This window comes from Mustela lutreola, chromosome 2, assembly GCF_030435805.1.
Source record: "Mustela lutreola isolate mMusLut2 chromosome 2, mMusLut2.pri, whole genome shotgun sequence".
NCBI classification, from domain to species: Eukaryota; Metazoa; Chordata; class Mammalia; order Carnivora; family Mustelidae; genus Mustela; species Mustela lutreola.
The window spans coordinates 216,448,364-216,471,145 of record NC_081291.1 but is presented as its reverse complement, the minus strand read 5'-3'; the positions used below and the strand labels follow the sequence as shown (position 1 = coordinate 216,471,145).

Genomic DNA, 22,782 nt, shown 5'->3' with positions numbered 1-22,782 from the left:
AGAGTATAAGCAGGGGGAGTGGCAGGCAGAGGGAGAGGGAGACACAGGCTCCCTGCTGAGCAAGGAGCCCAGGACCCTGGGATCATGACCTGAGCTGAAGGCAAACACTTAACTGACTGAGCCACCCAGGTGCCCCAACATTTTGCAAGACTTAAAACTGAAGATTAGAATCACTAGTTGAAAATGCTTTGCCTGGGGCATCTGGGTGGCTCAGTCGCTTAAGTGTCTGCCTTGGACTCAGGTCATGATGGTGGAGTCCTGGGACTGAGCCCCCAAGGTGGGCTCCTTGCTCCATGGGGAGCCTGCTTCTCCCTCTCTTCCCTACTTGCTCATGATCTCTGTGGCAATCTCTGTCCGTCTCACTCTCTCAAATAAAATCTTAAAAAAACACTGCTTTGCATGCAGTGCATCTGGAGCAGTCTGGAAACAAAGGATTCCCCCCGAACAGAGCTCCTCCTCCCCCAGAGCGACAGACTTTATGCAGGAAATGAGGCTGTGAGTCCTATTTAAAAACACCTTATGTGAGCAGGGAATGTTTTTCCATCTCTTTGTGTCTTCCTCAATTTCTTTCACAAGTGTTTTGTAGTTTTTAGAGTACAGATCCTTTCCCTTTTTGGTTAGGTTTATTCCTAGGTATCCCATGTTTTTTTGTGTAATTATAAATGCGACTGACTCCTCAATTCCTATTTCTTCTTACTGTTTGTGTATAGAAATGCAACTGATTTCTATGCATTGATTTTATATCCTGCCATGTTGCTACATTCCTGTATGAGTTCTAGCAACTTGGGGGTGGAGTATTTTGGGTTTTCTACATAAAGTATCATGTTGTGTGCGAAAAACGAGAGTGTGACTTCTCTGCCAATTTGAATACTTTTTATTTCTTCTTGTTTTCTGATTGGGGAGATGAGGAGTTTAAGTATTATACTGAACAACTGTGGTGAGAATGGACATCCCTGTTGTGTTCCTAATCTTAGGGGGAAAGCTCTCAATTCTTCCCCACTGAGAATGATAACTGATGTGGGTTTTTCATAGATGGCTTTTTTGATATTGAGATATGTTAAAATATCTATGGACATTTTTTAAAGAGCTGGAAATCCCAAATCCTAAAATTTGTATGGAACCAGTTAAGACCCCAAATACCCAGAGGAATGTTGAAAAAGAAAACCAAAGCTGGGGGCATCACAATGCCAGACTTCAAGATTACAAAGCTGTAATCATTAAGACAGTATGGTACTGGCACAAAAACAGACACATGGATCAATGGAACAGAATAGAGAGCCCAGAAATGGACCCTCAACTCTATGATCAAATAAGCCTCGACAAAGCCAGAAAGAATATCCAGTGGAAAAAAGACAGTCTCTCCAATAAATGGTGCCGGAAAAATTGGGACAGCCACATGCAGAAGAATGAAACCTGACCATTCTCCTACGCCATACACAAAGACAAACTCAAAGATGGATGAAAGACCTAACTGTGAGCCAGGAATCCATCAAAATCCTAGAGGAGAATCCAGGCATCAACTTCTTCAACCTCAGCCGCAGCAACTTCTTGCTAGATAGAGGCAAGAGAAACCAAAGCAAAAAATGAACTACTGTGACTTAAGATAAAAAGCTTCTGCACAGCAAAGGAAATAGTCAACAAAACTAAAAGGCAACCTACAGAATGGAAGAAGATATTTGTAAATGACATTATCAGATAAAGGGCTCATCTCCAAGATCTATAAAGAACTTATCAAACTCAACACCCTCCAAAAAAAACCAAATAATCCAGTCAAGAAATGGGCATAAGACATGAACCGACCTTTCTCCAAAGACATCAAATGGCCAAAGACACATGAAAAATGGCTCCACATCACCTGGCATCAGAGAAATACAAATCAAAACCACAATGAGATACCACCTCATACCAGTCAGAATGGCTAAAATTAACAAGTGAGGAGACAACAGGTGTTACCGAGGTTGTGGAGAAAGGCGAACCTTCTTACACTGCTGGTGGGAATGTAAGCTGGTGCAGCCACTCTGGAAAACAGTACGGAGGTTCCTCAAGAAGTTAAAAATAGGGCTACCCTACAACCCAGCAAGTGGTCTAATAGGTATTTACCCCCAAAATACAGATGTAGTGAAAAGAGAGGGCACATGCACCCCAATGCTCATAGCAGCAATGTCCACAATAGCCAAAATGTGAAAGGAGCAGAGATGCCCTTCAGCAGACGAATGAATAAAGATATGGTCCATATACACCATGGAATATTACTCAGTCATCAGAAAGGATGAACACCCACCATTTGCATCAACATGGATGGAACTGGAAGGGATTATACTAAGTGAAATAAGTCAATCAGAGAAAGACAATTACCTGGTTTCACTTATACACGGAATATAAGAAACTGTGCAGAGATCATAGGGGAAGGGAGGGAAAACTGAATGGGAAGTCATCAGAGAAAGAAAAACCACGAGAGACTCTTAAGTGCAGGAAACAAACTGAGGGTTGATGGAGGTGGGAGAGGGGACTGGGGTCACGGGGGATGGGCCTCAAGGATGGCACATGATGTGACGAGCACTGGGTGTCATACACAACTGATGAATTACTGAACACTACATCTGAAACTTAATGATGTACCCTATGTTGGCTAAATGAATTACATTAAATAAATAAATAAATAAATAAAGCAAAACAAACACCTTCTGGGTGAGCAGGAGTAAGTAGCATCTCACCGAAGTTCCTGAAGGAGAACCTAAGTCAACTCCTGGTGGCTTTAAGGAAACAGTGGCCACCGTGAAGGTTCCCACTCTGGCTCCCCCAAATTCTCTCTCTGTAAGACTTTCCCTTTAGGTTCACTGAGGGCTAATGCATGGCCTTGAGGGGACGATCTCTGTGTTTTCAGGGCAAACTTAAAGGGGAAGGAGTCATCCGATGATTCATTCCTCCACTTTGGCTGCTGAAGATGCAGAGCTCAGGGTGGTGGTTCGGCCATGGTGGCTTTCTTCTGCCAGCCACCACTGACTCAGATCTCCTCCGCTTAGGACCTATCGACTCAGGCATCCCTGGACATGAGAAGTGCTTGGCCCATGTGGCCAGCCCACTTTCAGGATGTGAAAAACACTTCTCAGTAGGAAGTTGGAGGCTTTCTGCTGCATCCTTTCTGAGAGTGAGATCAAGCCAGATGCCCAGGGCTGTCGCTGCTTTTGAAAAAGAAAATGTTCTATTTAGAAGAGCCCTGGCCTAGGAGGTTTCAAAACGGAGTGCTGTGCACTGCTGGTGGGAATGTAAAATGGTGCAATCGTTGTGCAAACAGGATGGTGGCTCCTCTAAGGATTAGGGGTGCCTGGCTGGCTTAGTCGGCAGAGCACGTGACTGCTGATCAGGGGGTCATAAGTCAGAACCCCACACTGGGTGCAGAGTTTACTTAAAAAATAAATAAAGGGGCGCCTGGGTGGCTCAGTGGGTTAAAACCTCTGCTTTCGGCTCAGGTCATGATCCTGGGGTCCTGGGATCGAACCCCACGTCCGGCTCTCTGCTCAGCAGGGAGCCTGCTTCCTCCTCTCTCTCTGCCTGTCTCTCGGCCTGCTTGTGATCTCTGTCAAATGAGTAAGTAAAATCTTTAAATAAATAAATAGGGGCACCTCAGTAGCTCAGTCAGTTAGGCCACTGCCTTTAGCTCGGGTCATGATCTCAGGGTCCTGGGATCGAGCCCCACATCGGGCTCTCTGCTCAGCAGGGAGCCTTCTCCCTCTCCTTCTGCCTGCCGCTTTGCCTACTTGGGCTGTCTGCCAAATGAATCAATAAAATCTTAAAATATAAATAAATAAATAAATATTTTATTTATTTATTTGAGAGAGAGACAGTGAGAGAGAACATGAGCGAGGAGAAGGTCAGAGAGAGAAGCAGACTCCCCGTGGAGCTGGGAGACCAATGCGGGACTCGATCCCGGGACTCCGGGATCATGACCTGAGCCGATGGCAGTCGTCCAACCAACTGAGCCACCCAGGCGTCCCATAAATAAATAAATAAATAAATAAATAAATAAAATTGTTTTAAAAAAAGATGAACCATTTGACTTGTTTACCAAATGACTATATGATCCAACAATTCCACTTCCGAGCCCATGTACAAAAGCACTGAGACTCAAACAGGTATTTGCACACCTGTGTTCACAAAATCACTATTCACAATAGCCAAAAGGTGAAAACAACCCAAACGTCAATGAATGGAGCAATAAAACGTGGTCTCCACAAACAGCCGAGTGTTCCTCAGCAGGAAGGAGGAAGGAAATCCTGAGGCACACGACCATATGGATGAATCTCGAAGACACCGCAGGCAGCGCAGTAAGCCAGATGCAAAAGGACACACACTGTATGATTCCACTTACACGAAGTCCCTGGAGTCATCAAAGGGACAGACCCAGAAAGCGGAACAGGGGGAGGGGACCAGGGGCTGGGGAGCCTGTGTTTAATGGGAACGGTCTCAGTTTTGGATGGTGGTGCTGGTTGAAAGACAAGGAAAACACACTGAACGCCATGGAACAGTACACTCGTAAACAGTTAAAATGGTAAATTTTATGTGTATTTTATCACCCAGAAAGAAAAAAGAAATGAATGCTGTGTTTTACCCAACTGGTCCTGCAGCTGAGCTGCAAGAACCATGAATCCTTCCTTGAGTGACGCTTGTTGGAAACAAACTGAAAACTCTTTCCTCACCAGAGAACAAAGGGACTCCTTTTGATAAATCCTGAAGGGACCCAGGGACTGGGTCCAGCCTCTCCTGAGTGTGAGGTTTTGGTGTTTTTGTTTTGTTTTCGTTTTTAAGAGAGAGAATATTTGTGGGGAGCCTGGGTGGCTCAGTGGGTTAAGCCTCCGCCTTCAGCTCAGGTCATGATCTCAGGTCCTCGGATCGAGCCCTGCAACGGGCTCTCCGCTCAGCGGGGAGCCTGCTTCCCTCTCTCTCTCTCTGCCTGCCTCTCTGCCTGCTTTTTAATTTCTTTCTCTCTGTCAAATAAATAAATAAAATATTTAAAAAAAAAAAAGAGCAAGAGAATACTTCTAAGTGAGCAAGGGTGGGAGAGGGAGGGGAAGGGATAGAGGGAAAGGGAGAGAGAAAGAGAATCCCAAGCGGACTCTACGCTCAACGCAGGGCTCCATCTTACCACCCTAAGATCACAACCTGAGCTGAAACCAAGAGTCCAATGCTTAACTGACTCAGCCACCTGGGTACCCCTGAGTGTGTCTTTAACCCCTAATTAGCAAAATAGCCACATTAATGGAGTCCACCTTCTAGCACTTAAAAACTCCTGATTTCCTCTTTACCCGCTTCTGGCAGTTTGAAAGCTGCCGAGACTGGGACCCCGGTGTGGGTCAGGGAGGGCCACCCTGACGCTGCCTTGCTCTTGCCAGCCTCTATCCAGGCAGTGTGCTCCTCTAGCAGGAAAAGCCCAGTATTTCCAGGGAAGTTTCATTGTTTGGGTTGTGTTTTTCTTGGAAACCAGAAACCCGAGTAGGCTTAACGGACACATTGAGAGATACAGATATAAAAATATAGTGTATTTTTACATTACATATACAACACATGTGATAAATATGGCATAAAAAATGATGTATACTTAAAAAAAAAAAGATGAGAAATGTTCTTCAGCTACAGAATAAATACTTCAAGGAAACTCATAAATCTGGAAGGAAAAAATGGCCATGTTTTCGAAATCACTTTGAAAAATGCTAAACAGGAAGGAAAAGCAGAAATAAACCTTCCTTCTTTTCCTCAAGAATGAAACTCTTTCAAAAGCATTCCTTCAGGGACGCCTGGGTGGCTCAGTTGGTTGGACGACTGCCTTCGGCTCAGGTCGTGATCCTGGGGTCCCGGGATCGAGTCCCGCATCGGGCTCCCAGCTCCACGGGGAGTCTGCTTCTCCCTCTCACCTTCTCCTCGTTCATGCTCTCTCTCACTGTCTCTCTCTCAAGTAAATAAATAAAATCTTAAAAAAAAAAAAAAAAAAAAGCATTCCTTCAGCTAATACAAGATATAATAGTTGGGACCTTGTTGTATGCATCGGCTCAGCAAGCTGACCTGAAAATAAAAAAAAAATCTATAAAACCCAAGTTTGAAAAAGAAAGGTCTGAACCACATCCGAGCTTGGTTAATAGAGACCAGAAGTGTCTCGCTTTGCCCCATCTACGATAATGTCTGCGCTGCACTTTGTTTTCCTCTGACATCACGCTATCTGACAGGACTGAGCATGACGCAGACTGGTTCTGTATGAAAAACAGCGTTAAAAATTCCAAAAGAGTAGGCCACAGACGCAGAAAGTACTTTAATACACTTAAAAAATGTTTAAAGAGACATTTAACAATACGGGAAGGGGGTGAGTTATATTTGATCTTAAAAAGTTCCCAGAAGAGATCGCCCAAACCTGCTCTGACGTCCAGATGCTCGTCTATAAGGAGACACAAGCGAGCCCGTTCAAAAGCCGGCCCTGCATCAAGCAACTGGTAAAATACCAGCAGGCTTTCCTTCTGGAAGGTGCTCATCTTTAAAAGGCCGTTCATGTCATGCCACAAAACCGAGCCGTACTGTGAGTAAGGCTGGCCAGGTGACACAAGCTTGAACGCTCATTAAATACTTGCCAAGGGACACCAACGGTGCCCTTCAGACAGAAGGAACACAGGACAGACGCTGAGGAATAACCAACTGCCGGGACTTCCCACACGAAAGCAGGCCGAGTCCTGAAGGCGGAGATGGTGAAGGCGTCATGTCCTACCTGCGACGGCAGTGACTCAGCCACCGTGCCAGCCGGAGAGGAGGACGGGGACGGCGAGAGACAGAAGCAACAGGCGAACAGGCACGACAGGGAGTTGGGATTTCACAGAGAACCCACGAAGTTCGCTTCTTTTTAACTGGGGGAGTGACACCTGTACAACCCTTCTGGAAAAGAGAGCTTCCTTCCTAACACGGTCCCCGACGGAAACACGGCTGTGTGGCACTGACAAGTCAGCGGACCGCCGAGGGCACACCTGCCGAGCAGTGACCCCGGGGGGTTGTCACCGCGTCTTACAACAAGCACATCCCACGACCTCAGCTTGCAGCAGAGCTGCTGGCAGGGCGCCGTGTTCTCGGCTTCACCCGACCTTCCACACAAGGTAGATGCATCAGAATACATGTTCTGGTCTTAAAGATGTCTCACAATTAATTTTATTCCTTTTGGATCCGTTCTATCTCGCTGCCGGAGCCAATACTAACTCACAGTTTCTGAGCAAACACCACGCTGCCTGCCAGGAGCCCCACTGAAGGCTGAGCACACACACTGCAGGAGGATGGCAGCCCCAGGCCAGGACAGGGCGGCGACAGCAGGCCAACCCGGGGCTGCCACTGACCAGGAATCCACAAGCCTGGGGCTGACACCTCAGTGGGACAGTCTGGGAAGCTCATTTTTCTCAGCTGAACCGGAGCTGGTTTTGCTATGGAGGAACGTGTTGCTGGTCAAACTTATGACAAAGCAAAGTGGGGGCAGGGGACATGTGACAGCCCAGTCTGGGAATGAGCTGACCTGTGGCCCGGTCGGGGCACCACCGTTCCTCAGCTGTCTAGCCTGTCACAGGTTTCCTGAGCAAGGGGACTTGGTCATTCAGGCGAGACTCGAAAGGAGCTGAAACACCGGGGTATTCACGCCATTCCCACTTGCCCAGGGCATCCGGATGCACAAGGAATGCATGTGTCTGTATGCGTGTGACACGAACACTGGGTCCAGGTTCTCGGTTAAGAGGACTTGGGAATCTCCACGCCGGGTCAGAAAACTTCTTAAAACACGACGGGGGTGCCTCAGTGACTCAACTGGTTAAGCACCCAACTCTCCATTTCAGCTCAAGAACTCAGGGCTGTGGGATGGAGCCCTGCTCTGGGTGTGGAGCCTGCTTGAGATTCTTTCTCCCTCCCTCCAGAAACAAAAAGCCCGAAACAAACCACCACAGAGCATTGCTGCCTCATAGAAGGCAGCGGCAACACACATGTCCAAAGACTGTTCTTTATTTTTCCTTGTGGATTTATTACAACATCTATTGTAGAAACCACTCCCTCTCACCACCAACAGCAATTTTCCCTATCTTCCCACACAGAAACTTTAGACGGCCGCCTGTAGGACCTTCCAGGCTTCCAGACTTCTGTCGCGTTCTTTTCCCGCCGCAGTGCAGGTCCTGGGCCCCCCTCCCAGCCACGCACCTGCACGTGAGCCTGCAGCGCGGCCGTCTGAGCTGAACACCTTACGCTCAACCAGAAAGCCTCAATGAGGCTTCCCTCAGCGTCCTCCCCAGTAAAAAGGTTGAGCAGCACCAACTTCGGAGGATTATAGGTTTGAGAGACAATGAGTAACAAGCTCGTAACTGGGGCTCACGAAAGGGCATCGTTCCTTGGGGACTATGAGCCAAGAGGCTGGGACGACGGACGGCGGGGAGGAGGTCACGGCAGCGGAGCTCGACAGCGAACCACATAAAAGGAAATGAACATGTGGGGCAGACAGGCCCTGCGGGACTAAACACGGACACGTGCGTGATGCAGAGAATACTAAGATACTTAAGAATTTGTAACCGCAAACCAGAAGATCTCATAAAAGTAAGCATATCATTAAGATACTAAATGACTTGCTGTCTGGACACACCTTCTTTTCTGCCCCCCCCCTTTTTTTTAAGATTTTTATTTATTTATTTGACAGAGAGAGAGATCCCAAGTAGGCAGAGAGGCAGGCAGAGAGAGAGGAAGAAGAAGCAGGTTCTAGACGGAGCAGAGAGCCCAATGCGGGGCTCGATCCCAGGACCCTGAGATCATGACCTGAGCCGAAGGCAGCGGCTTAACCCACTGAGCCACCCAGGCGCCCCTTCTTTTCTGCTTCTTAAATGTATTTTAACCCACATACAAACGATATATTTAACAAACAAACCAAAAGCCTATTATATGGAAACCAACTTGTTAAAGTTGGAGCCAGAAAAGCCACAAGAACATCTTGGGGAAAGAGTCTCATTACAAATCCCAAACAGGCTTCAGTCCCGAAAGTTCTACGGGTAGAACTCAATATTCTTTAGAATTCACACCCAGAAGAACAGAACTGGCACACTCAAATGAGACGAAATGTTATCTCCTCCTGCCAGAGGAGGTTTCCCGAGCTCTCCGGAACGGCACTTCCCAATCCTTGGTGTTGAAGCAAAGTGGGTCCAGAAGGGCTGTGTGCAGCTTGGGGACACCCTCCCCGAGCGCTCTGGTTCTGCCAGCCCACAGAGCCTCAGGCATGCACTGGGAGCTGGGATCACGGGACCTGCACAGGCAGCAAGGGTAATTCAGAGTCAGGGTTGGGAAGAGCGAACACACCTCTCCAACCCGCTCTGCCTGTTCGCTCTCATCTGGAATCTTCTGATCCGTAGTCAGACGCGTTATCCATTGCGCCACTGGCCCTGTTGTTCGCTCTCATCTGAATCCGACCTGTGGTTCTCCTCCTCCACGGTTCCCTTTGCTTCCCTGGCCCTGAGATAAGCTACCTGGACAGAAGCAGGCAGCAGTTAAAGAACCAAGATGGGAGGAAGAAGGCTGCTGACAAGGTATCCAGGAACTGAGGCAGGAAAGCCTGGCTCGCTCAGATCTGTTCAGGCCCCAGCGGGTTCCGCTCTCCAGAACCCAACAGCTCTAAAACGGCCCGGAGCACCCAAAACCAAGAGGCTGAACACACAGCTGGCATAGAGCAGGCGTTGAAGGAACACTACCTCCTCAGAAACACAACGGGGCTTGTGCAGTGAGGACGAAACCAGGGCGCGGAGACAAAATCCTTGCCGTTTCTCTGTCCGCGCCTTATCTCCAGCCAGAACCACGCCAAAGCAGGTGGTGAGGTTACCGATCAGCATGGCACATGCCGCATCTTTTAAGGACAAACACCTTTACTGTTGAGAAACAAGTGTGTCTGCTTCTGCCCACAGAGGAAACGGGTTCCCGTGGGTTAAGGATGGTCCGACGTTGTGGACTCAGTTACCAGGCATCGGGCAATAAAGCACAGCACATCCAGCTACACAAATCGAAATGAGGAAATGTATCACCTCACAACCAAAAGTCTAGAGCAGTGGTTCTCAGACTGTGGCAGTTCTGCCTCTGGGGGACACTGGACAATGTCTGGAGGCACTACAGTGGGGGTTGGGGGTGGGACATGCTATTGGCATAAAGCAGACAAAGGCCAAGAGGCTGGTGAACATCCTAGAAGGCACAGGACAGGACTCCCTGCCCCATCACTGAAGGTCAACAGTGCCGAGGTCAAGCGACTGGTGTGGGGAAGCACAGTCCTGTATTTTGCTGATTCAAGGGCTCAGTGACATCCTAAAAGGACAAGCCTTTGTGTGCTTACATGCTCCTCGTGGTGAGCTGACTTCTCCTCGGCCTTTTCCTGCTGTGGCCTCAGACGTCTGCTGTACATCAGGCATTACACGCTCCCACGATTAAAGAGAGGAACAAAAAAGTCAAGTGTTTGTTCGTTTCCTGTCTCTCTGTATTAGAGGAAACCCTTTCCAGAAGTTAGCTGGCCACATCTCATAGGTCAGGGAAGGTCACATGCCCATGTCTGAGTCAAACCCTGCCAAGGAAAACAGAATTCCTGGGAAGAAGTCCGAGAACAGTAACTTACTGCTGAGGCTGGGAGATGGGCACTCCCCCGTGCGGTGCTTTACCACCTGATCCCTAAGACGGAACTGAGAAGGCAGAGGGTGAACAGTGGGGTAGACAACCAGCACGTGCGGCTCAAGCTCAGAAGTGGTGAGCCTGAACGTGACCCTCTCACCTTCTCTTATCCTACAACATCTGCATTATCGTACCTTCCAGCAGATTTATTTCCAAGGCCCATCTCAGGCACTGGGACAATCAGTTTGAGTAACATCATCACCAAAAAGCACGTGAATAAAATGTTAAGGCAGAAACATGTGGCTTTGAGAAAAACAATTCAAGGGGCGCCTGGTGGCTCAGTCATTAAGCGTCTGCCTTTGGCTCAGGTCATGATCCCAGGGTCCTGGGATGGAGCCCCACATCGGGCTCTCTGCTCCGCGGGAAGCCTGCTTCTCCCTCTCCCACTCACCCTGCTTGTGTTTCCTCTCTCATTGTGTCTCTCTCTGTCAAATAAATAATATTTTAAAAAGAACAAAACAACAACAACAACAAAAAAAAAAAAATTCAACAACCTACGGACCGATAAGGTAATGAAATGGCATACTTTCTGGCCATATAATGGTAAGAAGTTGTTTAAGGTAGTAAATAAAGACTAAACCGATGTCTCAGGGGACAGCAATCCGATGGGCCTGCAGGGCTGAGATAATCAAGAGACAGGAGGGGCCCCCATAAAATCCACGCACACCACGTGGGGGTAGGGACTGCAACGTCCACCCGAATCACGATCCCCGCCTCTGTGGCAGAGGTGGGGGCCGGGCCCTGGCTCCTCCGCCACAGAATATTCTTCTCCCTTGAAGACATGCCTGGAGGAAATGTGTGCCATTAAGATCTATGCACGCTCCTATATGCTCTCCCCGCTTCTTGTGGAACAGAACGGCAGCGAACAGAGCAACTCTGGAAGCCATGTGTTAAAAATGGCAGAGTCCCAGGCTTGAGTCTCCAGAATAACCATGGGGAAGAGAGCTGCCCAATCTGGAACACCAGGCTGAACAGAGAGAGGAGCAAGCAACTTCTACCTTATTGGTGGCCCTGAGTTTGTGGACGGCTTTGTTATAGCAGCTGACTTTACTGTAACTAATACACTGCAAGTATCATCATTATTTAATGCCATTCCAGAAAATGCTAGCAAAATACCAGGGGGAAAAAACCACACAAATTCAGTATATTGATTGATGATACCTATGCTTGTCTAGCCACAGAACTCAAAACCATCAGCTGAAAAAAAACTTAGAAATAAATTCACGAAGATGGCTAGTTTCCAGACTCTGTAAATTAATCATTTTGTCCACATCAACAACAAGTTCAAACACAGAGTGGGAAATTAACCCATTCACAGCAGCAAAATACATATACAGAATGTACAGAGAGTCGAAGAGGGAGAGGGAAAAGCAGGATCCGTATTGAGCCCAATGTGGGGCTCAATCCCAGGACCCTAAGATCATGACCTCAGCCAAAGGCTGATGCTTACCCCATTGAGCCGCCCAAGCACCCCTCTAATCTGCAGTCATTTAAATGGGAAATGCAAAAGCCACAAGAAGCTACTACTACACTCACACTAAAATGGTTAAAATAGAGACTGCCCATGCCGAGTGTAGGCATGAATATGGGATAACTAGAATTCCCGTACACTGCTGGAGGGTTATAAAATGACACAACCACTTTGGAAAACGATCTGCCAGTTTTTTAAGAAGTATGTATCTATCTACTGGAAGCAACCCAAAATGTCCATTAATAGGAAAATGGACAAATAAGTAGAATATACCCATGGCTTCCTACTCAGCAGTAAAAAGGAATGAACGATCCATCTACACATCAGCCTGGCTGACTCTCCGACTGGTGTTGCCGAGGGACTGATGCCAGACCAGGAAGTAAAGGGTAGATACTGTATGATTCTGTTTATATAAAATTTTAGAAAATGCAAACTAGCAGATTAGCAGCTGCCTGGAGATGGGGCAGAGAGGGAGGGGACGGGATTTCTGGGGGTGACAGATACATGCCCATAATCTTCGACGGGTGTTGGTTTCACAAGTATATACAAACATCAAAACTCATCAAATTATACACTTTAAGTATATGTAGTTTACTGCATGTCTGCAAAGCTGTTTAAAAAAAAAATTTAAAGACCATTTAAAAAAGATAAATGAGGTAGATGGGTGATGGATATTGGGGAGGGTATGTACTATGGTGAGTGCTATGAATTGTGTTAAGACTAATGATTCAGATCTGTACCCCTGAAACAAATAACATATTATACATTTAAATAAATAAATAAAAATTTAAAAAGATAAATAAATCGGAATGCCTATCTTTGGCTCGCATACAAGCTTGAATACAGGCGTTCATATTCAATCAGCTGTCCTTTTTTGAAAAATAGCAAAGTTTAACTTAATTCCTTCTGTATTAGTTTGCTGGAGCTGTTGTAACAAAATGTCACAGACTAGGTGGCTCCGACATCAGAATTTATTTCTTACAGCTCAGGAGGCTAGAAATCCAAGATCAAGGTGCTAACTAACTCGGTTCTCTGCCTGGTTTGTGGACGGCCACCTTCTTGCTGTGTAAAAACATGGAGGAGAAACATCTCTCCAACTTTCCCTCTTTTTTATAAGGCCACCAATCTACTGCATTAGGGCCCCACCCTAATGAATGACTTCCTTCAATCTTAATTACCTCCTGAAGATGTATCTCCAGATATAGGCACACTGAGGCTTAGACCTCTAACATACAAGTTTGGTAGGGTTGGGGGAGACATAATTCAGTCCGTAGTACCTTCCTTAGCACGGCCTGATGTGAAATTTCTAATTTCATAACTTCTGGACAGAATATATAAAACGTAAGCAGACAACAAGCTCTTTCGTTATCCATAAACTCGATTCTGCTAGACGAGCTTTTTCTTCCCCAACATGAGCTTTTGCCATTAGATTCCCAGTAGAACAATTCACCTGCCCAAATCTGGACTATTTCTACCCCTCCAGCAGATCTTTTTTTTTTTTTTTTTTTTTTTTAAATATATATTTTATTAATTTATTTGACTGAGAGAGAAATCACAAGCAGGCAGAGAGGCAGGCAGAGAGAGAGGAGGAAGCAGGCTCCCCACTGAGCACAGAGCCTGATGTGGGGCTCGATCCCAGGACCCTGAGATCATGACCTGAGCCCAAGGCAGAGGCTTAACCCACTGAGCCACCCAGGCGCCCCCCCTCCAGCAGATCTTAAAGTTCAGCAAAAATGTCCTCTGTTCACATGTAAAACATATACATTACCCTCGCTATAAACTACTGAAAGCATACCAGTCTCCTGATTTCAGCAGAGAAATGTTCTTTCAAAGGACCATGTCAGCCTTACGCAGACATGTCTGAGCGGCTCAGAGCGAGGCAGCGCCCACAAGCCCGAATCAGCAACACCCTCGCTGATCCTAAGCTCCCTCCGGAGAACGTGGGACAGGGCAAGAAGCAATAATGCCACCTGAGCCCTAACGCATCACCTACCAAGAGGAGGAGGATAAACAGCAGCAAAGGACTTAACAGCCCCTGCCACAGTAGGACGGGGAGTTCCCTCTGACTTTCTATTAGCTACGTCTGCTAACTCCCAGTGCCAAGAATATCAGCGCACTGCCAGAAGCAAATGGGCCTGGTGCTTACCACTATCCTGCAAAGAACCAGTTCTACTTTGCTGACACATGAAGAATCAGTAATTGCCACAGACAACCTTCCAATCTGGTCCCTCCCAGAAGGCATTCAGGACACATCTAACATCACACTAACCTGACCGCTTCTACCCTCGGGGTCACTGCCACAGGCAGCAGCAGATGGCTAGAAAACGACTAAAACAATTGCCCCAAACTGAGGTACCACGCTCTCACAGGCGGCTGCTCACAGTGAGGTGACAAGAAGGAACCAGGCGTCACATAGGCTCAGAACCACAATGTGAAAACAGTGAAGGCTGAGAGGGGCTCAGGTCCTGCCCCACATCACCGGCTAGAGGGAGTCTGGTCCAGGGGATCAGGAGCAGTGATTTAAACTGTATCTCGGGGCGCCTGGGTGGCTCAGTGGGTTAAAGCCTCTGCCATCGGCTCAGGTCACAATCTCAGGGTCCTGGGATCGAGCCCTGCATCCGGCTCTCTGCTCGGCGGGGACCCTGCTTCCTCCTCTCTCTCTCTCCGCCTACTTGTGATCTCTATTAAATAAAATAAATAAAATCTTAAAAAAAACCAAAACTACATCTCAATGAGTAAGTAAAATGAACCGCATCTCAATAGAAGGAGGAAGAGGTTGGGGAGGAGAACACAGAGAGACGCATGGGAAAGGCCAACTGGAAGGACAATACCCTCCCCCCAAAAAGATGCCCCATAACAAAGCCCCTACAAGAAAGCTGGTGCAGACCTTGTGAGGTGAAGTCAGATGGGACACGAATCATCGGTGTTACGGGCTGAATGTTTGTGTCCTACAGTACATTGGAACTGGGAAGTGGGATCGGGAGGTAACTGGGTCATGAGGGTGGAGCCCTCAGGATGGGATTAGTGCCCTCATAAAAGGGACCTCACCGTGCTCCCTGGCCCCTTCCGCCACATGAGGACATAATGAAAGGACGGCCATCTGTGATCCAGGAAGCAGCCCACAAAGACCCTGAATCTGCCGGTGCCCTGATCTTGACCCCAAGGCTCCAGAACTGTGAGCGAGGAAGGCCTGCTGTTCTGCATCTGGTCCGGGGTACTCTGTTACAGCAGTTCGCACAGACCGAGACAGTCAGAAAGTTCTTGGCACACATCAAATCACCACACAAGCCAGAACTGAGTTCTTCACAATGCTGCAGGGCAGTAAGTACAAGATCAAAGAAGTAATGCTCTACCATTCCATAAGGGGTGTGATGGAAAACCATCTGGGATTCCATCAGAAATGAGCTTTTTGAAAAAACTGGTACATGGAGAGACAATCTGCACTTCATTGTCAGACCCTGCTACAGGCTAAATCGTGTCCCTCAAATTCCTGTGTTGAAGCCCTCACCCCTAGCACCTTACAATGTGACCGTATTTGGAGACCAGGCCCTTGGAAAGGCAATGAAGATAAAATGTCACAGTCTAGGTGATAGGACAAAGGGAGAAGGCGGCCACCTATAAGGCAAGGTGAGAGGCCTCAAAAGAGTCTGCCGGGACCTTAATCTGGGACTTCCAACCTCCGGAACTGTGTGGAAGTTAATTTCTGTTAAGTCACGTGTGTGGGATTTTGCTGACAGCTTAGCCAAATAATACAGACCTCAGATTAAAGAGGCTTTATCTGAATACTATCTAATACAGAAAAGTAGCTGATTAGGGACAGGGTAAACATCAGGATCCAGCTCAGACTCATTAGCTTTTCAGGTAGAAGAGTCCTGACGTGGAAGCTGTAGACCAGAACAGTTCACCTGGTCTCCTATCTCCAGCCCATTCTTCCAGAAATAACACAGCGCTAACTCTGAAATGCCACGAGAAGGCTCTGCGTTAACAAGGAGGTGGTGTCCTTAAGTGCTAAGACTTGAGAAGCTAAAACTAACAATACCCAGCACCTCCTATTTCTCTTGCTATTCATGTCACCTGCTTTCGTCACTTCATGAAACAGCACGGTGCTAAAAAGCAGCAGCCAAAAAAGGTGATTCGTTTAAGACCATTATGACATTTTTTAAAAAGGAGTTTCAGGGGTGCCTGAGTAGCTCAGTGGGTTAAGCTTCTGCCTTTGGCTTGGGTCATGATCTCAGGGTCCTGGGATTGAGCCCCCCGCATTGGGCTCCGCCCCCCCACCCCCACCTGCCTCTCTGGCTGCTTGTGATCTGTCAAATAATAATAAAATCTTTAAAAAAAATAAAAATAAAAAGGAGTTTTAAAGATAAGGTTTTGTTTTTTTGTTTTTAAGAATTTTATTTATTTATTTGAGAAAAAGCACGGGCAGAGGGGAGGAGCAGAGGGAGAAGCAGGCTCCCCACTGAGTGGGGGTTGGGGGAGGTTGATCTCAGGATGCTCGGATCATGACCTGAGCCGGAGGCAGATGCTTAACTGACAGAGCCACCCAGGCGCCCCAAAGATAAGGTTTTTAAATGCACAGAGCTCATTCATTTCTACTATCCTCTGTTTCCATAATCAAAGTTGTAACCCAGGCTTGGCAAGTGGTTGGGTTCATCAGGACTCCACATATATTTGTTAATCAAAATTTATCTAAAAATAATCAGCAGAAGATGATGGCTTGAAGTCTCAGATAAACAATTAAGCAAAAATTACCCCATTCAGGGGCGCCTGGGTGGCTCGGTGGGTTAAGCTTCTGCCTTCGGCTTGGGTCATGATCCCAGGGTCCTGGGATCAAGCCCCACATTGGGCTCTCTGCTAGGCAGGGAGCCTACATTCCACCCCCAACCCCCACCCCTGCCCTGCCTGCCTCTCTGCCTACTTGTGATCTCTGTCAAAATAAAAAATAAAATTAAAGGGCGCCTGGGTGGCTCAGTGGGTTAAGCCGCTGCCTTCAGCTCAGGTCATGATCTCAGAGTCCTGGGATCGAGTCCCGCATCGGGCTGTCTGCTCAGCAGAGAGCCTGCTTCCCTCTCTCTCTCTCTGCCTGCCTCTCCATCTACTTGTGATTTCTCTCTGTCAAATAAATAAATAAAATCTTAAAAAAAAAAAAATAAAATAAAATAAAATAAAATTTAAAAAAAAAAATTACCCTGTTCATGTTGCTATACCTGAAATCCATAAAAAGTAAACTTTTCTCCAATATATAAAATTCTGAAGATACCTAAAGTTTAAAAACTGATACAATTAGAACTCATAGATAGTCTGACAAACCAAGACCTCTTGGAGCTCAGTTTTCTCATTTGCCAAGAGTTGAGCTAGATGAGCCTTCTGTTCTGTCTACAGTTAATGTTTTATAGCCAACAACCACCTACCTTAATTAAAAAGCATCTTGACCTAACCTTATTATTAACCTACAGCATTGTTTCTATTTGCAGTATAAAGATCTTTTACTAATTCATCACTAATCTACTCACTTGAATTTCCATGTACACGTAGGAGTCTAAGAAATCTGACCACTGCCGAGGCCTTAACCTCCTTATTCACATCAACTCTCACTGTGTTCATGAACACAGAAGCTGTGAGTCTCTCAGGAGTGAAGTAACTGCTGACACTGACACGGGGCTCGCTCCACCCAGCACCTTCCCAAATCCTCTGCCCCAGTACCTCCGATCTGGCTGCACAAGCTGTCCACTGCCACCGCAGCAGGCTCACTGCCCCCGCATCAGCCAGAGGGAAGCTTCCGGCAGGGAGGCCGCCGGCACCTTGCTCAACGGCTCCTCCTCTCTTGCGGAACAGGAGCGTGTGACCTGCCCTGGCTCCCTCTCCTCCCTGCTCTCCTATCACCCCTCCAGCCCAGCCACACCCGCCCCCTACTGTACCTTGGACACAGGCCCATGCCCCAGATGGTCTCCCCACCAGCTCGCTCACTGCATCCAGGCCTCTGCTCAAATCTCAAATGACACATTATCAGAGCCATCTCCGTCTGAACTAAACACCACCTTCTTCCTCCCTACCCTATTTCCCTGGCCCGCTTTATTCTTCCTCAGCGTTCTGCACTTGATGTCACATATTTATTGTCTGTCTTCTGCCAACAAAGCCTTATGAAAGTTGTGTTCAGGGTCACATCCCCAGCCCCTCGGTGTTCAATATGTCTTGGTCTCACCACTGGATCAGTCTGCCAGGCTGTGGTAGCGTGTGCCAGCGGCACCACACGCTGGGCGGTGTAAACAACAGAAACGGGTTGTCTCTCAGTTCTGGAGGCCGGAAGTCCGAGATCAAGGAGTCAGCTGGATGGCTCCTTCTGAGGACTTAAGGGGGAATTCGCTCCAGACTGCTCTTCTTACTTCCGGCAGTGTGCTGGCAATCTCTCGTGTTCCTAGCCTTATAATCACATTGGCTAGGTCTCTGCCTTCATCTTCACATGGTGTTGTCCCTCTATGCATGTCTGTGTCTGTGTCCAGACTGCCCCCTTTCGGAAGGACTCCAGTCAGAGTGCAGCACGGCCCACCCTGACGACTTCACTTTAATTCGATGAGCTCTGTAAAAACCCAATCTCTAAATAAGGTGACACTCTGAGACACTGGGGGTTAGGACATCAACATATTTGGGGGCGGGGGGCACCTGGGTGGCTTAGTGCGTTAAGCGTCTGTCTGCCTTTGGCTTGGGTCATGACCTCAGGGTCCTGGGATCGAGCCCTGGATCTGGCTCTCTGCTCAAAAGGAGCCTGCCTGCCCCCCTCTCTGCCTGCTGCTGTGCCTACTTGTGATCTGTCAAATAAATAAATAAAATCTTTAAAAAACACCATATTTTTTTTGAAAGATACAATTCAACCTGTAACAACCACCTAGTAGCCATGAGACATCGGGCAAGTTAATAAACCTTCATTGGTAAAATGAGTTTTAGTAGTTCACTGCAACTGCTTCATGTGGATAATGAAGACAGTGCCCCTGACATCAGAAAGGTGTATCCCTGCCCCCATATGTGAGCCACGCAGATAGTGACCTGAATAAAGCCCCAGAGCATGGGCTTGGAGCTCTCTCTGCACTTGCTGGCTCTCACCTTGCAGAAGTCGCTTAGTCTAAGACCAATCTCCAGATATGTTATATTATAAAATAATGCACATCAAGTTCTTAGCACATGGTATGCTCTCTAGGAATGTCAGCTGTCATAGGCAGGGCTGAGGCAAAGATGGACAGTATCACCTCATCCCACTAAATGTCTTGCAAATTTTTTTATTCATCACTTAATCATACATAGAAACAGAAAACAGGAAGCTCCAGCACAGAAAACATAGTAGTAGCATTACACAGAATTGAGTACCCACCATAATAAAAAGTTGTCTTTTTAAACTTTTATTCAATATCACTCATAACCAACTGCCTACAGACATCAGATGGGGACATCGACCAGACACCTCACACTAGCCTGTCCCAAAGTGAACCTCTGGTCTCCCTGCCCGCCCCATGGAGCGGGCTCCTCCCTGGGCTTCCCCCCATTGCATCTTGTGGCTTCTGGGCGAAGACCTGTGAGTCCCACTTGCCTCCTCTTTTTCTCTTGTATCCCAAGTCCAATCCATGAACAAACTGTTATATCTTCAAAGTATATTCAAAATCGAAGCCCTTCTCCACTGGCCCACCTATGTTACCGCAACAGCTCCTAAATGGTCGCCCTGTTTCTGCCTTGCCTGACCCCACCCATTCTCTACCCGCTACAGAGAAGCTGGCACCTGCTCTAGCATACTAAGACAGGCCATGCTGCCGGCTCAGCTGCTCTCCAGGGTACCTCCCAGCCCTTGACTCAGGGGCCACTGTGAGACTCCAGTTTTGTAGGACCTATGAGATTGGATGCCCTCTCCTCTATGGCCTTGTGTCCTATACTCGCCCCATCCCTTGCTTGCTTTGTGACCTCACCAGCCTCAGACACACCAGATCCCCTCCACTCGGTCAAAAGGTGCCTTCTCAGCAAGGTCTCCCATAAAGACCCTTTTTATATGCATCCTCAACACTCACCATCCCCTTCCTTCAATGCTATCTACCCTCCTGTATATTTTGTTTATCTTCCAGCTTTCCCCTGGTCCCCATGTGGGCAGGGTCTTGTTGCTTTTGCTCTCTTCTGTGCCCTGATGCCTAGGACAGATACTAACACATTGTAGGGACTCACATAGCTACTGAATGCACGAATAGCTAATGCTTTTAAAGCTCCTCCAAGAAGAGTTCATCTGTACTTGATAACCAGCATTTTTTTAAAAGATTTTATTTACTATCTGACAGAGACGCAGCGAGAGAGGGAACATAAAAAGGGCAAGTGGGAGACGGAGAAGCAGGCTTTCCTCTGAGCAGGGAGCCCAATGCAGGGCTTGGCTCGATCCCAGGACCCTAGGATCATGACCTGAGCTGAAGGCAGAAGCTTAATGACTGAGCCACCCAGGCGCCCGATAACCTGCATTTTAAAAGGTGGGTTAAGATGATTAAACATTTTAGGAAGTTTTTCAGGCATATCGAAAGTAGGCTTGTTTAACAGAATACCTCATGGATTGCACTGACCAAGTTTATTATTTTAGCTAGCTCAAAATGTGTATGTTCCTAAATAAATCGAAGACGTCCAGTGTTCATGGACTTGGAAGACAATACTGTTCACATAGCAATACTCTCCCAAGTGATCCACAGAGTCGCTGCAATCCCTATGAAAATCCCACCTGGCTTGTTGGGAGAAACTGACAAGCGGATCCTAAAATGCATATGGAATTTCAAGGCACCCAGAATAGCCACAACAATCCAGCACAATAAAGTTGGAACAAAGTGATTTCCCTATTTCAAAACTTATTACAAAGCTACATAATCAAAATGTGTGGGGCTGGCCTAAGGAAAGATAGATCAATGGAAAAGAAACGGAAGTCCAGAAATAAGCCATCTACTTATGGCCAACTGATTTTCAACAAGGGTTCCCAGGCCCTTGGGAAGAGCAGGCTCTCCAACAGGTGGTGCTGGGACAACTGGATTTCCTGCAAAAGGTTATACTCGGAGCCTCACTTCACACCATGCATACATATTAGCTCAAAATGGTTCAAACGCCTGAATGTAGGAGCTAAGACTATAAAACTCTCCGAAGAAAATATAGGGGCAAGTCTTCATGATCTTGCATTTGGCAATGGTTTCTTGGATATGACACCAAAAGCACAAGCAACAGAAGAAAAAGTAGGTAGCTTGGGACTCCATCAAAATTAAAAACTTCTTTGGAGCCTGGGTGGCTCAGACAGTTAAACATCTTTTATCTCAGCTCAGATCTTAATCTCAGGATCATGAGTTCAAGTCCCGTATTGGGCTCCACGCTGGGTGTGGAGCCTACTTAAAGAAAAAAAAAGAAACAGAAACAGAAATTTAAAACTTTTGCATAAAGGGCGCCATCAAAAAGGTAAAAAGACAACCTAAGAATGGGAAACAAAAATTTGCAAACCATATATCCAGTAAAGGGCTAGTAACCAGAATACGTAGAGAACTCTTACAAATCAACAACAAAAAGACAAACAACCCAGTTTAAAAAATGGGCAAAGTATTTTTTTTTAAAGATTTTATTTATTTATATGACAGAGAGAGAGATCATAAGTAGGCAAAGAGGCAGGCAGAGCGAGAGGGGAGGGGAAGCAGGCTCCCCACTGAGCAGAGAACCTGATGCGGGGCTCGATCCCTGGAATCTGGGATCATGACCTGAGCCGAAGGCAGGGGCTTAACCCACTAAGCCACCCAGATGCTCCAAAAATGGGCAAAGTATTTGAATAGAAATTCTCCAAAGAAGATATCCAGATGGCCAATAAGCCCATGAAAAGATATCCAAATTATAAGTCACTAGGGAAATGTAAATCAGAACCACAATGAGACAGCATCACGACAGCTATCATCAAGATAAAAAAAAAAAATTGTGAAGGGTTAGTGAGACTATGAAGAAATGGAAATTCTCGTTCATTGCTGGTGGCACGAGAAGCAGCAGAGCCTCTGAGGAAGCAGGCTGGCAGTTCCTCAAGAAGCTAAACACAGAATTAACATGTGACTCTGTAATTCCACTTCTAGGTCTATACCCCCAAAGCAGTGTAGACAGGTGTACGCAAACTTATACACCAATGTTCACAACAGCACTAGTCACAACCAGCCAGAAGGCAGAAACCCAGATGTCCGTCAACAGATGACTGGATAAATAAAATGTGGCGTATCCACATAACGGAGTATTATTCAGCTGTAAAAACTGATAGAGCACTGATACACGCTACAACATGGAGGAACCACGAAACACTCTAAGTGAAAGAAGCCAGACACAGAAGGATACTGTGCGTGTGCATGTATATGAAATGTCCAGACACAGAAAGTCGATGCGTGGTTGCCAGGGCCTGGGCAGGGGGAGATCAGAGGGTTTCCGATTGGGTTGGTGAAAATGCTCTGGACTACATGGTGGTGATGGTTGCTCCACATTGCGAATGCAGGAAAAGCCAGGTGACCATACACTCGGAAATGGTTAAATGACAAGTTCTAGGTTTTGTGGGATTTTACCTCAACAACAAAAATAACAAGCACACCCCCTCCCAAAGTAAGCAT

General features: G+C 47.0%; 1 protein-coding gene across 8 annotated transcripts in view; it reads right to left on the bottom strand.

Annotated features, from left to right (window-relative positions):
• DOP1B (DOP1 leucine zipper like protein B) overlaps positions 1–22,782 on the bottom strand; it is a 108,510-nt gene that overhangs the window by 77,482 nt on the left and 8,246 nt on the right. Inside the window, exon 1 of one of the 8 annotated variants that reach the window (XM_059164690.1) lies at positions 10,361–10,521. The exons of the other annotated variants lie outside the window; for them this stretch is intronic. Within the exon in view, the coding sequence (XP_059020673.1) occupies positions 10,361–10,429 (69 nt within the window). The 5' untranslated portion in view covers positions 10,430–10,521. Of the gene's footprint in view, positions 1–10,360; positions 10,522–22,782 lie in introns of those variants that run through there. 8 annotated transcript variants of the gene reach the window in all.